Genomic DNA, 17,994 nt, shown 5'->3' on the forward strand with positions numbered 1-17,994 from the left:
TGCACTCCTCCAGTGCTCTCTTCACTGTGTCAGTAGGAGAAGCAGAAAAGCCCTTGATGCTGTGCAAGCACCACTCAGCAATAATGAAAACATTTCTGTATTATTAACACCATTTTCAGCACAAATCCAAAACATACCCCCCTTTCTGTGAAAAAAAAATTAACTATTCTAGTCAAAACCAGTATACAGTCACCTAAGTCTCAACTTGCTGTCATAATTTCCCAGTGGTGCAGACTTAAAGACCCAATTTATGTTCAATATAAGCCTGGCTTTCATAGCAAAATTCCCAAATTTGAAGCTTGAAATTTAAATGCTGCTCAAGTGCTCTTTTCCAGTAATTTTAGAATGCAAGTAGGTAGATAAAGAAGTCTCCTAGTTTTTACAGAGGTACTGTCATTCTCTATGAAGAGCAATGATGGAGAGGGTTGTAATTTTTTTGAGCAGCCTTAATCTCTCAAAACCATTGCATGTCAGGTCCTTAAGTGTACTTGTTTAGAAAAGTAGGTCCTAAAACTGATACTAGGGTTCAGATTATTAACTTTGCTTTTTTTGATTGAAGGATATGTTCTTGGGAGAAGTCACAGTTTCCAGTGATGAAGACGATGATTGCAGTACTTCTGCAGTGGAGAGTATTTTACAAGAAGACCAAGTTCAGCCTCCAAGCTGTAATGTAATCAGCCTTGGTGATGAGTGTAACAGACAGTGCAAATCATGTGAACATGGTTTTGATGCAGAAATCTCACTTAATCTGAGTTGGAATGAAAAGAATATTCATATCAGTCCTAAGATGTCAAGCAAGGAGAGAGATGCTGAAAGAAAGCAAGCTGAAGGTGCTACTCTAATGACAAACATGGTAACTAACAAAAATTGTTTGGAGGAGAATTCTGGGGATGTGGAAACTGAGAACAGAGAACTAACTGGAGTAACAGCAAACAAATTGGAAGACATGGAAGAACAGAAAAGAGATGGTGAGGACATGGACAGTGAAGAGGGAGATCCTTCAGTAGGTTTTATGTTACAAAGTTTCAAGCCTCAGAATCAGATAGAAAAATGTAGTGTGGTAGAGCAAACAGAGAAGAATGCAACCTTAATTAGAGCTGTTGATAGTGAGGGTACACATGAAAAATGCAGTGAATTAGTGAATGCAGAGAGAGATAAATTAGTAGCACAGAGAGAAACTTCCAGAGAAGCATCTGTTGCACAGAATGTTTTTCCTTTCCTATCTAAACAATGCATTATGCTTCAAAGAGAAGATGCTGAGGAAAAATCTGATGTGTTGATAGAAAAGGTTGAAAATAAATCAAAAAATGTAGTCCAATTAACTAATATGACTGGAGCTATTGAGATTTCTGCACACTCTGAGTGCTCTGAAATAAAATATGACAGTGAAGAGATTCTAGAGAAACAACATATGCAAACAAAAGACAAAGTGAACAGAGAATGTGATCCAGAGACTGTTAAAGTCTTTAGGCATTACTTACCTGTATCTGCTACTGAAGGAATTGGAACTTTGTCAGTCTTTCCAAATGATGAACAGCTCAAAATTGAAGACATGAATATAGCCAGAGCTCCAACTCCTGATCTAACTATGAAATTTAACAGAGGAAGTGTTCTAGAAATAGCTGAATTGTCAGAGCTACTCCATAGTGCAGAAAATGTGAAACTAGTAGATATAAAGGAGGTGGTAGGTTTACAAAGCAAACCACATCACAAGGAAGATGATAGTAATTTATCTCAAAGGAAGTCAAACTTAGAAAATATACTTGCACTACCAAAGGCAGCATGCATTATTGGTGCAGAATGCAGTGTAGCTAAGTGTGAATCCTCTGTGTTAGATTTTACTGAAGTGAAAGGTGAAATAAAACAATCTGAAAACTTATGTAAAACATTAGAATGTGGGCAGTCCAAATCTCAAAACTTTAGACTGTTTGAATCTCTAGAGACTGAAGTCAGAGTTAATCCAGAAGATTGCAGAGGGGAAGGCTGTGAGTTGTTAGCAAGAGGGGATGCAATTGAATCTATCTTAATAGAAAGCAATCCTATTTCTCAGGAGCAGTTTGCAAAACCTCTGACTCAGCTCTTGATAACTGAAAATATTAAATGTGATGAAATAGAAGGGAAATTAAATAAACAAAGCAAGGAATTGGTGACTGAGACTTGCTCCAGTTCACTGAAGCAGGAAAAGAATGTTGTGAAGAAAAATAATATTTCAGAGATCATTTGCCAGCCTGCTTCAAAAATGGAATATAGAAGTGGCTTGGCTTTTTCTACTCAAAAGGACTTGGTGAAATGCTGTATAAATAATGAGGAAACCAATTCTCCCGTGCAAGTGGGATCTGGCTTGGAATCCACAAGATCTCCTGATCTAAATTTCAGTCTTCAGAAAGTTGTTGGTTTCCTTGAAACTAACTTACCAGGAAAGGCTGCTTTTTCCTGTACTTGGGAAAACAAGGGACCTACAAATTCCATTATGAGTAGTACATTTAACTGTTCTTTAGATAACTTAGAAGAGGGTGCTGAGATTCTGTCTACTGAAAAAGTCAACGTGGGCAAAGAACTGGGCTGCCCTGAGAGAGAATATGTACACAGAAATGAAGAGAAAACTTCAGATAAGGAGCAGCCAGTAGATAAAGCACCTCAGGTGTCTGTTAAATCACAGATCATATATGCAAACCCTTATAAAAAGAATGCTTTTCTCCTCCAAAAGTTTGATTGTCAAGAATCAGGATGCAGGACTTCTATGTGGAAGGTTAGAACAGATCCTTCTAGAACTAATTCACTAACAGGTGGGGGAGAAAGTCAAGAACTGAATGGTTTTGTGGGTTCTGGGAAAAATGCCATAATAAAGTATAAAAGTGATTTTGGTATGCCAGAGCAGAGCAATGACTCTGAAGAGAAAGACTGTTCTATACAAAAAGTTAAGTATGTGAAGTGTTCTGAATGCGTTCCAATGTTTAGAAACAAACTGAAAACTTCTAGCAGAATTGCAGTGGATGCTCTGGAAGCTGGTGCAATTGTTGATGCTGATTACCAAGTATGTGAGCTTCATTCAATGATGCACCCAGGAAATACTTTCACAGTTAGTCACCTAAAAACAGACACTGTCATGGATATGAATACACACTGTGAACCAAACAACTCTGGAGATACTGCAAATGAGTGGTCAAGTGTGACTGGGGAGGGTTATCCTGAAGACTCAGCCTCTTGGAAAACGGAATGTATATTACTAACCTCTGAAAATACTGAGAGTGCTAATGAACTCATGGAGTCTAACATAGCTGGATGCATCAGTCACAGTGAGGAAAGTCTATTAAAATCTGGAACATCAAAAGAAGGCCCTGTGACGCCAGATGCTTCAAAAAATAGGTTGCCACTATGCAAGATGTTAAGCAGATTCTCAGAAAATTGCAGGCTGACTGTAAAAACCAGTAAATTAAATGCAAGAATGTTAGCACTTGGGAATTTCTTAGAAGAAAATGATTCTGCAAAACTTCAGTCAAATGGGAAACAAGGTTTATTACACAGTGTTGATATGGGGGTCTCAGTGTTTGAAGAATATAATAATAATCAAACTTACACTGCTTGCAATACAGGAGAAAGCAGCACTGATGTTATCATAGATAGTGGTACAAAAAAGATTTTACTCAATTATCTTCCAAATCCAACCCTCTCTGATGTAAGGTGCAGTTGTCAAACAGTTGGTCATCTTTCTGAACCACAAAAGACTGTATTTGAAAAGTTGCGTGTGGTGGAATCAGAGTCTTGTGCTCTCAAGAAGAGCAATAAGTGGAGGTGTAAAGAGCAAGAACCATCTGAAATCTTGACTGTTTCTACCAAGACAGCTGCCCAAGTAATGCATACCAAGCTATCAAAGAAACTGTTTCAAAGTAAAAGAAAAACAAGGACTCTTAAAGTTACTCAGCCAGTTCTTGTAAATGCTAATACTTCTGTGGCAAAAAAATGCTCATCTGAGATGATAAATAAAATCAGAGAAGAGATAGGTCCTCCTCTACCCCCCTTGCTACTACCTCTGATTGCTACTCCTCCAAAACCTGCCTGTACTGTGTCCCCGGTAATGTCTTCTACAGGTCAATTCTCTTTGCTTTCCCCTCTTGATGACCTGATATCCCCATTAGGCAAAACTCCTGTTCTTCCTCTCATGTCCCCATTAACAGATACTCCAGCAGTAAAACCTGCTATTTTATTTTCTCCTCCCTCACCCTCAGAAATGGCAGTAGGTAGAAGGATTTGCTCCTCACCTTTGAAATTTTGTACTTCCATTCCAAAGCATGCACTTCCCGTTCCAGGAAGATTTCCTCTCTTTGCAGCAGTTAGTGCTGGTCCAGGCGCTCCTCAGGAGAACTCAGTGAAAATATTGGACACTATGTATCCAGAGCTGTCTGCAAGGGCAAGGACACTAAACATTCTGAAAGGCAATATTCAGCTTAACCGATGTCCTTTTTCAGACAGCCAAAATTTGCCAGGACCTGTGTCTCAAGCAGGTGGATTCAAAGCAATTGCATCTACATCAACTGCTTTTGTTAAAGCTGGGAGCAATTTGAAATCTGATAGTAGCAAAGATGAAGACAAAGATGTGCAAAATCAGCAATTGTTTTCAAATGATCTTGGAAAAAGGACACTATTACAGGTATCTATGCCAAGAAGTGCCAAAAGACTGAGGCTGGACAGTGAACCACCAAGGATGGAGCCCAGTGATATTACAGCTGTCAGAAATACTAAAAATGCCATCTCTGAAATGCAGCATGCTTTCCATGGTAAAAGTTATGAAATCAGTGATTCATCACAGTGTTCCAATTTAGAAGAATCCCTACCAGTAAAGGATTCTGACTGCCAGAAAGTTTCTTTGGCATTAAAGAAAGTTGCTGAATCCTGTTTTGATTTGTTACCAGTTATCAAAGGTCATGTGTATGTTGGTAATATCTCAAAGATTCCAGTAATGAGAGATGAAGAGAGAGAAGTTGTCTATGAATTTGGTATAAAAAACAAGGTAAGTAGCATAATTTTTAATTTTACTGTTTAATAATCACTTCTGTGCAGATAGAGTTTAAGTTTGTAGTACTGGAATTCTCAAATGTTGTGGCAATGTCTTGTGCCAAAGTGTAGTCTCGAAAGGTTATTAGAAATCTAATTTTTTATAACATAAGAAAATACAGAACTGTACAAGAAATTACTGTTCAGTGGTGTCCAAGATGCAAAACTGCATTTATAATTACATATGCTTTTCTGATGTATGCATAAACCACTTTATTTTTGCAGCACTATTTGAAGTGGACAGTATTAACAGCTGTAGGAGTTTCTCCAAAATTACTATATTTTTTTAAAATTAAAAAATATAAACTTCAATGTATATACTGGTATATAATTTAGTTCTGTGTTTACCTTTACTATTCTACATCAGGTTATTAAATTTAATTTTATTGGAAAATTCTTCCCTTATTTTATTTCTCAGAACTTCCTTAGCATCAGTGCTGAAAAATTTTGCTTCAGTTGCCATCTTTCTCATAGATAATTTATAGTTTACAGCAGAGCAATTCACCAACTGATACATGGCAGCATTCTGTCCTGTTACAGTCCTGGTACATAATTAAGTTCTCCTTAGAAGTTGCTACCAAGGTCTCACGTCTCTTTTTTAAGAGTTGTCAAGTCTGATAACTTCATAGAAGCAAGGCTCGTAGCTTTATGTTTTCAGGTCCAGCCAGTAGCAAGCCCAAGTACATACTCCTGGTAGAGAGACATGCACTCAGTACACACCTACTCTTATTCCCTTGTCTGGTTAATCAGGTTGAAATCCTGTTAGAGGAAAATACATTCATATATACACAGACAATATGGATTCCCCCAGCAGCTAACATTAGGCACTCAGTATATCCAGTAGGTGACTGATACTCTTCTCACTTGTCTCACGCACTGACAAACCTAGAGACAGAGAAGTGTACACACATTCCTTCAGCAGCTGGTCTAGACTTGTGTCTGGGCCTCAGACTTGTGGTCTTTCAGGTAGCTGGCTTAAACCTTCTGGTTCCTCCCAAAGCTAACACTCAGAATCCATGTTGTCCACAGACACCCAGTCTGAACTGGGTACTCTCCAGCACCTGGCTCCTACACCTCTCATTCTACTCCCCACTTTCAGGTCTCCGTCTAAGCATCCCCTAATAAGTCATGCACATTCTGCACAATCCCAATATTCTTTTTCCTCGCATCTCATATTAAGTCCCATGTTACTATAGGCAGCAACATCTCCTCCCCATCTTTGATGTGGTGGTTTTCAGGGCAGTTAGGACTTGGTGAAGGGAAGGAGAGATCCTGACTCCATTTCAGAAGGCTGTTTTATTATATTATGGTATATATTATATTAAAAAAGACCACACTATAACTATACTACAAAGAATAGAGAGAAAGATTCATCAGAAGGCGAGATAGGAATAGAAAGGAATGCATAATAAAGTTCTGTGATTCCCAGAGAGTTCGAGAGCTGCTGCCCCATTGATTGGTCGATGTGGAATGTTTCTACTTGCTGACCAATCAAGAAAGCACCTGCTGCATTCCACAGTAACAGATAACAAATTGTTTACACTTGAAGCTGAGGCCCTCAGCTTCTCAGGAGAAGAAAATCCTAGCAAAGGGATTTTCATAAAATATCATAACTACATATCTCCTGCAGTGTGTACAGTGATCTGGAGAAAGACTGCTGTTAACTTACCTAGTAAATCTCTCACCTGAACAATGGGCTGTTTGTCCTTTTGTGGCATCTTTGGAAGTAGCTAAGTCAGGGTGCTTACATTTGCTCTGATTAGGTTATTTGGGTTATTCTGCCTGTCCTTATTCCTCTCCTCATTCCTTCTAGTTGTCATTATTCCCCTTGTTCTTTGGGGAAGATTGTTGTTAATCACATAACTAAACAATTTATATTAAAACAATAGTAACCCTGTTCTTCGTTTGTTTATCACATGTTTATTCTGGGAAGTTGCCTGCTCCTCCCTCTTTTTTCTTTCACTGGTTGCCTCTGATTTACTTTCCTGCATTTTTATATATATACAAACAGTATTCTTGCATATAAGATCGTAGTTCTTTTTACTTACTACACGACTACAATGTTGTCAAGTATTCTTCAGTATGTAACAGTCTAACAACATATTTTGTGTCTTACAGCATTTAGCAGAGTCCTTGCTGCATGTTATTCTCAATAAGCTGAAGGCTCAGAAGAATGCTCCAAATTACAATTTCATTCAGGCTCTGTGTCGAATCTATGCAGGAATTTGTCGACAGTTGGGAGATTTGGAAAGAGCCCGCCTTTTCTGCTATAGTCTACTTAAAGAAGGTATAGTATGGCTTAGTGGCCTTATATCTTAAATGTGCTGTGTGTCTTTGCTGTAGTGTGTCAGAATGATTATGTTTTTAAAAATAAACATAAATCCTCTTCAAGGGTTGTTCTCCTCTTCAAGGCTTGTTTTCCAGAACTTTTTTCTGTAATGCAGAAATATAGACTGTTCTAGAAGAAATTCCCCTTCTCATAGTTCCACTACATCTGTACTGTAGTTTTGTGGTGACCTGGGCTCTTAGTAGTATACTTATTTTTCCAAGGAAATATTTCATTTAGGACACTCTGAAAAATGTCCTTTCATTTCCCCACCATCTCCAAAATGATAATGTGATTTCTGTGAATTTCGTCCTTTTAGCCTGTTAGTATTTTCTTATTTTAATTGAGTATGTATTGATTCATAAAGTAAGTGTGATTTAAAACCAGGTATTTAACACAGTGTCAGGAGCTGGACAATACCTTGACCAAAACCAGGATATTTTTATAATATGTCCTCCTTAAAATCTTGTTGCTTGCTGTTATCAAAATTCTTGCTTTGTTGAGAAGTTTTTTTCCATTTTCTTTCCCTTCCTTTACTCCCCTGCCTTTTGGTCACAGGAACAAAGGTGACACCTTTTTGTTAAGTGCTAAGTTAAGAATCTTAGTTTTGGAAGATTAAAACTCACTAAGTTTGAAGATAGTATACTGGTATCTGTGTTTCACATTAAAATAAAATTCAAGAGCACTGACAAGCCAAGTGCTAAAGCTTGAGATTGTTTCAATTACTTGATATCTTTCATATAACATTCCTGTCTTTTTTTTGTTTTAATCTTAAAAAGGTTCGTGATTTCATTTTGTTCTAATTACCATTTTTTGAGGGGGTGAAATATTTTTGTTTTGAGTTCTTTTTCAAATTCCTGTTTTCCCCTCTGTTTTTCTATCCTTCAGTCTGTTATAATTCTACTTTTACTTCTTTCATGTTAATTGTTTTAATACTGCACCATGTTAGAAACTATTACTTGTCAGATATATATTTTCTCTGTCTGAAATAATAATTAAGCTTTATGTTTTGCAGTATCTTACTGCTTTTTCTTTTAGTGGGCTTTTGCAAATATTAAATATTTCCCCTTTTTTCCTTTCTTTTTCCTTTCTAAGATCCAAACTTAAATAGCTAAATGCGGACTTTTATTGGATGATTTTCTCTTTTATACATTGAATTGCATAAGTTTCTATTGTCATTGTTCTGTGGTTTTATAGTTATTTTTGAGTGAGAACAGCTGTAAACACAAGTGCTATTTAGGCATTTTAACATTTTTTTGGTTTTATTGATTACCATGTATTTATTTTTGGGTTTTCTCTTTCATGTAGTTTCACGTATTCCCATCAGAATTATGGCAACAGAAGCTACACAATTACCAAATTCACTATAAACAGTCAGTATTGCTTCTTTAGACCAACATAATTTGTTGTCTTGATGACTTGTCCATCATTTTTGTTCTGTTCTCCTTTCAAGTATTTTGCCTTCAGTGACTATAAATAAAATGTTACCTTTCTGTTAATTTTCCTTGTACCTCTCCCCTTTTTTTTTTACTTTTCTTTTTTTTTTATGCCCCTTGAACTCTTACTCATTATTGAGTGAATTTTATAAGTGTTTCAAATTCCTACGCAGCAGTTCTAGTTGTCAGTAATTCTAGTTCACCAGCAGTCCTGATAGAAAACAGTTCTGAGAGAAAAAAGTGAATTCTTCACATGATGAGCAGCTTCAGAGTAGAAGGTCCATCCACACACCTCATTGAAGTGTATATCCTTTATGTTCTTTAAAGCTTCTTGATTTGATGTATTTTGATGTGTTTTCTAGTACTTAAGTTCTTTCAAAAATGCAGAAGTTATGCTGATGTGAAGAGGGAAGGTACATTCAGCTTTTTAGATTTCATTGTTTTTTGTATAGCGTTTCAGGCATATGCATTGCAGTATAGCATTTCATGCATGAAAGCAGTATATACTTTTTTACTTATCCCAGTGTATTTGTTATTGCTTACAGTCTACACACTCATGTTTTATCTTAGTATTTTGCCTTGGAGCTCTCAGCTTTGGTATTCAGAAGGGTCTTTTGGCTTCCCATTGATGGCCCGGAACTGTCCTATCTAACTGATAGTTGTCAGATACTTGCTCTGAATTATTTTATTGGATGAGGATTCTTCAATTATATGGAGTAGCACAAATTTTTAAATCTATGGAAGTATAAATAGTAGCATGCAACATTCATATATGCTCACATACAACTTGCATAATATGTAGTTTCTATGACAAAGTCTGGGAAAACAGCTGAGGAATATCAGATTTGAACTGTGTGACAGTTCTTTGCAAGCTTTATATATACATATCCATATATATAATCATATATAATTTCACAGGTGTATGGATGCAAGGTATTAGCAAGTACTTTAGATTACTTTTTTTCCTTTGGACTAATTCTAGTTTGGCCCAGTGATCGGAGTGCTTATTTGTGACTGGAATGTATTACGTGGGTTGTTGGAGTGCATCTTCCAGTCTAATTTAATCCTAAAAGAATCCAGTTTCAATGCTCTAAGACCACTCTCCTTAGTGAACTAAAGTGCAGTAAGAAAGATGAAGGGAGAGGGAGTGAAATTACAATGGGGAAGGTGGCTTAAGGTTTGTTGGGGTTCTGCTGGTGTTTCTTGTTTGGTTTTTTTATTGGATCTTTTCTTATTTAGTCTCAGGACTGAGTTGTGCTAGTATAACTCTTTCCTTAGGCTTCAGTTGTGATGTGACTTCTGTGCCTTTTTTCCTAGTTACCTTGCTGAATGTACTAGCTTTTAATGCATTAATAAATTCATTTTTGTGTTTTAAAATGTTAAAAATTTACTTAATTGTTTCTTTTTTTTCCTTAGACTATCCAGACTCAGAAAAATTGATTTTATTTATCACAAATGTATGGTCTGACATATTTGTCTTCCAAGGTGCAATTAACAAAGCTATGCAATTAGTTGTCAGGCAGAGTGCAAGCAATGAGATGCTGGCCTGTTTAAGTGCTTATCTCAACTGTGAACAGGTAATGTCTGATATCATTGTCAGTATCAGTTTTTGTCTGCATTGGTCGCTTTGCTGGCTGAATCAAATCAAGCAACTTTCTTTTCAAATGAAGGGTGTGAATATCCCATGGAGGCTGTACAGTTGCACAACTAATGCCATTTCGGGCATTTTCCCCTAGTTGTCTAGACCCTACTAGAATACAATACTTTTCTTGTTTTCCCATCTACCGAACATTAAAAGTAAAGGTTGTTTTTAAACTTTTAACTGGAGCATTGTTGGACTGGGGAATTCTTTCCATCTGTGGAACTGTTCTTTGAGATGATTTTTTCTTTTGCTTTATATTGTTGCTTTTTAAAATATGTTTTGTCTGTTGTAATTCTCTGTGTAACAGGTAATATGTTACTACAGTTAATTTCAAGATGAGCCTGTCTCTTTTTACTCATGATCTTTTTGCAAGGTAGACTGTAAATACTTGTTTATCACAAAAAAAAAAAACCCAAAAAACTTAAGCAGTTGGTGTGATTAATACAAAACCAGTGATACCAGGAGAAGGATGATCAGTGAGAGCTGACTTCAAGTCTTTGAGCTGTTCGGCAAATCATTTAATTTCTATCAGTTTTCAGCAGGCACATATTACTGTCCTGAAAAGAATGTTGCAAGGAGGAAAAATTGAAATAATTTGAAGTAATTTTATATCATGCAAATGGAAAGCCAGAGGTGCTTTGCTTCTGAAGGAGTTTGTGTAACAGGCTTGTGTGTCTGTTTGAAGGCTGGGGCCTCATATATTTCAAAACTCCATATTATTGCCAGGGTTGCTTCCTGGAAACAAAATAATTTTGTATATATCAAGTGAACAAAATCATATTGATTCATAGCTGTCCTAGTTATGACCAGAACAGGGTTAATTTTTGCAGTTGTCAAAAGGGGGCATGGCTGGGACCTGGAGGTTAATTCTGTACCACCTCACATCATTACTAGGGATGTGGGGAAGGGAGTCTCTTCCAGGAAGAATGAGTCCCTTCCAGGCCAGCATAGTGTGGTGGAGGGAGAAGTTGTGTATTGTTGTTTCCATGTGAATTGTTGGTCTCTCTTTTGTACTCTCCATCATTAGTATGTATGGTTATTACTATTTGTTTTCTTACCTCATTGCTGTTTCCAGTAAATTGTTCTTCTCTCAACCTGTGATCTTTGTATTTTGTGCCTCCAATTCTCCTCTCCATCCTGCCACAGAGAAGAGGAAGGGAGAGGAGGGAGGAAGCTAGCAGTGCTTGGTTTCAGTGGGAGCACTAATTTGGAGAATACCACTCCTAAACCGTGACAATAGCTCATGTATTCCCTATCCTAACATGCTGCTCTACAACTGCCTTGAGGAATGTAGTAGTCTTGCTGCTGTCATCATAGCCTTTAGGTGTTATTTTTTTTCTTTAATCTCTGAAGCCAGTCCTGAATTTAATTTGGTATCACTGAAATTACAGCCCCCTAAACCTCCTGTTTTAGTGCAGGAGTGAGTTAATTTGGCATGGATTTGTATCTGGTTTTTTTACTATTATATCAGAGCTGTGATGTAGCATTAAGCTCTGGTATTCAGTTACGCTGTACTGCAGTCCCTGTTTAGCAAAGAATTTGTATTCTCCATTCTATTAGGTTACAGCTTTTAGTATCATGCCAGTAGAGATGCACATAAGAATGTCCTAGTAAATGTTCCTGGAAATATCAATTCTTTGCACTCACACTACCTACTTTATTAATGGATCTCTGACATATGAGAGCTGCTGCAGCTGGGTAGAAATACCTCAGAATTTTCTATATTGAAGATAGGAGATGACATCATCCTGTCTGTAAGCTCTGTTTTATTTGGGTAGAAATACAGATAAAAGTTTCGAGTAGATTGTGATTAACAGTCTGTTATACATATAATTTTAGGAGAAGATTGTTCTACTTCTGAAATTAAAGTTCACTTGGGATGGGTATTTATTTCTTGGTCAAAGCATGTCATTTTAGTCACTTGCACCATGGCAGAACTTGCCAATTATATGAGGTTTTGTACTGAGGAGATCTGCCAAGCACCCATTCTGTTTATGTGATAAGCCTAGACTTTTTTTATACGTCAGATATTCAAAAAATTTTTGTTTTTAAATTTCCTTTCTTGCCTTAGCTGTTTAATTAGCAGAATGGTTTCACATGGCATATTTGTTTACCTCAGCTATTGAATGTATTTGCTTGCAAATTTGCCCCTAATGAAGAATAAAGAGTAACAATTTTAGAAAATTATTTATATTAGACTATATTAGACTAATCTTTCCACACTGGAAAAACATGCTTCTTACCTTAATGCTGCATTGAGAGAAAAAAAAAACCCAAATTGTGGGAGAAGATGAGAGAGTGGGTGTGAGGTCTGTGTTTTTTCTTGTTTGGGTATTTTTTTCCCAAACTCTCCTTTTAGTAAAAGCATCAGGAAAAATACCTAGTACTTGAAGGTTTTGGTTTATGTACTCTATTTGTTTGTGTTAATTCAACCCAAAAGTTGGATATATGGTGTAAGATGCTGTACACAGTCAGTATCAAATATTTGTAAAGAGTTTGGTTCTGGGCTGGTAACTTTTTATGCATTAAGATAATTACCTTCTAAAATTCCAGAGTTCATCTTTAGATGCTGGTATTATGGTCTCAAACCTGCTTTTTGAAATGCAGTCATGTACAAAAGTAGAATTTCACCTGAGTGAGCAGTATGGAGAAGATCTCAGTGAAGATGCTTGGCAGTATATATTTGCTCTTGATCTACTCTGCTCTCATATGAAGTGGGATTGGACACATGATAATGTTATAAGGTATTGTGGAGATCACGTCTTTCAATGTTTTTCTTTGTGTTTCTTTTCTTGTGGTTTGTTTTGGTGGTGTTTTTTTGTTTCCCAGATTCATTATGACTTAGTTTTTAACATAATAAAGCATTGCATAGGTATTTAGAAACGAGAATGTTTCAGCCTGATGAGACCTAGATTACTGTGTATGTGTGCATTATTTTAAGATGGGGGAATGATCAATGAGGAAATACAGTATTTTATGGTATTGTCCCAAGAATTGAACCCTGTTAGAGCTATTCTAATAAAGAACTGCTTTCAAAATAGCTGTATAAGATTTTGAGATTGTCTGTCAGTGAAGCAAAGTGATTGTCTTCTTCTGAAATTATTGTTGAATTCCCCTTCCCCTGCAGTAGAAAATGTGGGTGGAATTTCTGATATGAAAATAACACTGCTTTCCTGCTGAAAGTGAAATATATTCATACTCATTAATATATTATCTTGATTTCAGTCTGATTTTGATTCTAAAATAATACTTAGAGTCAATGTCTTAAATTTTCTTTGAACCTAAAATACAGGATATGGACTGATACCATACTTAACCTTGTTTGAAAGACTCCATTTTGACAGCAACACTGATCTGACAGCCTTGATTTTCTATATAGAGGTTACATGACTTAGGAGACATTTGTTTATCTGTGACATAACATAATAAGTGATAGTTATAATCATCGTCTTGTATATTAATTCCATACCTTCAGATAGTAAAGAAGGTTTTTTTGTTGAAATAGTTTTTAAATTAATACAAATTAGCTTCAGTGAAACGTATGTAGTCTTAATTAAAGCCATACCAAGGTGATTGTCTCTGAGTTGTGCTAGTAATAGGTAACTAGGTCTATTAGCATAATTTTAAGGATTAAAAAATCTTACTTTGGGTCATTTTAGGTTTAAAAACAAGCATCACATCCTACTTGTAACATACAAACTGAATTTTTAGTCATATAAGAAACTTACAGAACATATCAGCATGACATTTGAAAGCAACATGATTTCATATACATTTGTCAATTCAGACTACGTAAAGTTAGTAATAAACAAGAGTAATTTGCCTTCATTGTATGAATACTATAACCACCCCTTCATGGAGTATGAGATTTTCAGATTAATTTTTTTTTCACAGCAAAGTGCTTTGGCCTTCTATGGATAACTGGATAAAGAAGAGAAAGGGGCATGAAACTGCTCAGTCAATTCGTGATAGTGTTATAGCATTGACACTCAGGCTAATTGGTAAGTAATCTAAATTCTTGCTTGCACTACTATTTTGTAAAAGTATGTCTTTATGAAATTGTCAGGCCTGTCTGGAAAGGGGGTTGAAGTATTAATGAATTTTATTGGATCTTTATGCAGGTATTTTCTGTTTATTAGCCTGTGGAAAGAAGATACTTAAGTTTTCAGAGATGTCATATTAATTCAGGATAACAAATACCAACATGTTTTATGTATTTAAAATGAAATCATCTGTAGCCATATATAGAATCATAGGAGTTCTGAGTTGGAAGGGACCCACTAGGATCATTGAAGTCCAACTCCTACCCTGCACAGGCCAGCCCCAGGAATCACACCATGTGCCTAATGCGTCTTGAAATCAGACAGGATTGGTGCTGTGACCAGTTCCCTGAGGAGCCTGTTCCAGTGCCTAACCAACCTCTGAGTGAAGAACATTTTTCTAATAGCTAACCTGAACCTCCCATGACACAGCTTCATGCCATATAGTTTCCAGCAAAATGTATAAAATGTGGTTTTTTATGCAACTTAATACCATAATAAATTTAAGTTAGATTAATTTATTTGGGATCTAGGTGGCATAGGTGGCATTTGATGTAAATATAGTTTGAGTTTCAATAAAATATTTTCAGTGTGTAAGCTATATGACATACTTTATTTTTAAAAAAATTGCATTCTTTCTGAGTTTTACACTTAAAAATTGTAAACCTATAGGAGGTTGAATCAATCTGATGAAAAAGCCTTGGGGTCTTTAGTTACACAAGGAATAAAAGACAACTGTTGTTCCCAAGACAACATGGTAACAATAATTTTTTGTAGTTAAAATTTTCATTTTCTGTTGATACTTCAACAGACAGTTGGGAAGTATAAAAGCTGGTAAGTTGACTGTCTAAATAGTCAGTAACATAGTAACTCGTTTTTTTCTTTCAGGTCGATTAGGACAAATAGGTTTGAAGGAAGGCTATCTTGCTGCAGTGAAGAATATTAGTTCAGTAATTGGACTGTTTGTACAGCATGCAAAAGAGGAAGGTAATGTTCTTTTAAAGGAACTTGAGAGTAACATCCACAATGTGAAGTTTTGCAATGCCAGAATATAAATTAAGGCACACATGGCAAAACAGCCTGCTCTTGCAGTTTTCATTAGTGTATAACAGGTCAAACATTTTGAGTCCCTTTCTGTTACAAAGTTAATGAGCTATTAACAGTATTACCTTCTGTTTGAGACAGAGAAAAATTGTGAGATGATTTCAGACACCTTGGAATTGACCTGCTTCATGTTAGAGCCTGTCAGCTGCATTAGAGATCACTTAAAGGGTGATCAAGTTAAGATCACTTGAAGGGTGATTGTAACTTGAGCAGCAATAGCAAATTTTTTACCTAAGCAATTTATGCTGAAGCTTACTAATAAAATTGTTGTAGTGGGAGAAAGACAGTTCAAGGTACTGATGAAATGAAACACAGTAGTTAGAGCAGCAGAAATCCACATTGTTAAATTACTCTGGATGTTAAGTACATTTTGCAGTGAAACATTTGTTAATGTTTGGGACCTGTTTTGAAGTACCTGTATAACTTCTCTTCCTTGCAATCTCAAGTTCTAACTTGGTAGTGTATGGTGTACAGTGTATGTCCGTGTTTCAGACTCAGTGTAAACCTGACTGCTTTCTTAAGTCTGATTACTCTTAACTAAAGTCACTAGATTCTCAACTCCTGTACCCCCTTTGAGTACTAAAAAGTTGCTGAATTGAGAAAACTGGAAAGCGTTAGTATAAAATGAGATGTTACGGAATTTGTGTGCAGGTTGTCATCTTTCTACATTATGGTGTTAGACATCAGAACTGTTGATGTGTTTTATTTTCAGTTGTTGGATAATAGTTTCTATAGATTCAAGATTCCCTAAAACATTCTTGCTTATCAAAAAGTTTCTATAAGCTGATTTTTGTTAACTTTTTGCAGCTATTCCTTGGGGCGTGCAGCTGGCAGCCATATATTCACTATGTGACTTGGGTTCAAGCAATCCAGAAGGTATTGTTGAGGCCATCCATGCTTGGAGAGCAAAAGTTCCTAACAACATCCCTTCTGCTATCACAAATGGCATAGCTGAAATCACCTCTCTGTGTGAAATGGAGCTAAACTAAAATGTAGAGAAGTGGACTGATCTAAAGGAAGAAGTGCCTTACCAATTAAGCAGTAGTTGGTTCCAGTTAAAATCCATACAAAGTGGTGTGTCTTCTTGTATTTCATACTTTAAATCAGAATGTCTGATCATGCAAAGTAAGGTCAAGTATTTTATTTGGCTTTTCTGTTTGAAGGAAGAGGTTTTAAAAAATAAACAAAAATACTTGCTTTTCCTAGTAGCTGATTAGTGATCTGAAAACGAGTGCATCTTGAACTCCTGATATATTTCTGGTTTGATGACAATAAATATCAGTAACAGTTTTTGTTTTTCTACCTACATCAGTTTGGAGTATGGACTCTTAACAGAATACTCAGCGTGACTTGAAAACCTGGCTCAATTATTTTGTACTATTTTTATAAAGTAACTATTCAGATAGCAGAATATTCCCCAGATTCTGCTTTGTTTTGCTTGGGTTGTCTTATAAACTTAATTTAAAATACTTTTGGAAAACAGGTAGGAATTGACTTTTTGTGTAGCCATTATGTATGGAGTAACAGATACTAAATCTCTAAACTTGTATATATGGTGTATTCATATGTGTCTCACATTTGATATTGTTCCACTTGGAGAATTTTGTGTATGTAAATAGAGAGTTGGTTCAAAAAAAGTTCTTGTTTCTAATGATAGCTTCACTACACTCTGATTTTAATAAATATATCATAAAAGAGACAAATAGTTTGTTGACCTTTTAAATAACTCAGAGTTAACTGTGTTTCTAGCTTATATAGATACTGTTTTGGGGGGCAGCAGGAAATTACCTGTTAAGGTAATTTCACTGAATGAATTGTCCATAACATTTCAGTTCTGGACATCTCTCCAGAAGTTTCGGGTATGCTTTGGAGGCTTGGGAAGTAGCTTTAAAAAACTATTGAAAATTTGTATTTTCACTCTGTGGTTGTGCCCATGTGAAGGGGTGAGCTTTGCTAATGCAGATTCTTATTGTAATGGGACCTAGCTTCTGACAGAGTTTTGTGGAGCTGATATACAGTTGTGATTTTTGTGCCTCTTCTAAGTATGTCTACCAGTGCAGTCTCCTAGCCCTCTGTGAGTTTCTTTCCTCTGTGGTGAAACTGTGTAAAGTGGCCATTGAGTTCAGTTGCAGCTATAGCTGCTTGCACTCTGGACATCAAATTGACCTCAGTGATCTTACCACAGACAATTCAGTCAATGAAAAATAATCTAGTAGTATTGGCGATACCTGTGTGCAATAGGCATTGCTACAGATATCTATCATGAAGGCTTGCAGTAGGGATTCATATAAATTAATTTGCCTCTGGTTGAACCTGTATGATGTCTGGGACTCTGGACATTTTGGTGATTGTGGACATTTTGGTGATTGTGAAGCCTTTGGGGATTTTATGTGT

General features: G+C 36.2%; 1 protein-coding gene across 6 annotated transcripts in view; it reads left to right on the forward strand.

The window, feature by feature from the left end:
• Positions 1 to 17,299, forward strand: part of ICE1 (interactor of little elongation complex ELL subunit 1) — a 41,897-nt gene extending 24,598 nt beyond the window's left edge. For 5 of the 6 annotated variants that reach the window (XM_038127327.1, XM_038127328.1, XM_038127330.1 and 2 more), the window contains 7 exons: positions 560 to 5,008; positions 7,171 to 7,339; positions 10,231 to 10,391; positions 13,010 to 13,200; positions 14,351 to 14,457; positions 15,385 to 15,483; positions 16,408 to 17,299. In XM_038127327.1, the coding sequence (XP_037983255.1) occupies positions 560 to 5,008; positions 7,171 to 7,339; positions 10,231 to 10,391; positions 13,010 to 13,200; positions 14,351 to 14,457; positions 15,385 to 15,483; positions 16,408 to 16,589 (5,358 nt within the window). In that variant the 3' untranslated portion in view covers positions 16,590 to 17,299. The remainder of the gene's footprint in view (positions 1 to 559; positions 5,009 to 7,170; positions 7,340 to 10,230; positions 10,392 to 13,009; positions 13,201 to 14,350; positions 14,458 to 15,384; positions 15,484 to 16,407) is intronic. The other variant, XM_038127329.1, reaches the window with a different exon arrangement.
• The last annotated feature ends 695 nt before the right edge of the window (positions 17,300 to 17,994 follow it).

This window comes from Motacilla alba, chromosome 2 (assembly GCF_015832195.1).
Source record: "Motacilla alba alba isolate MOTALB_02 chromosome 2, Motacilla_alba_V1.0_pri, whole genome shotgun sequence".
NCBI classification, from domain to species: domain Eukaryota; kingdom Metazoa; phylum Chordata; class Aves; order Passeriformes; family Motacillidae; genus Motacilla; species Motacilla alba.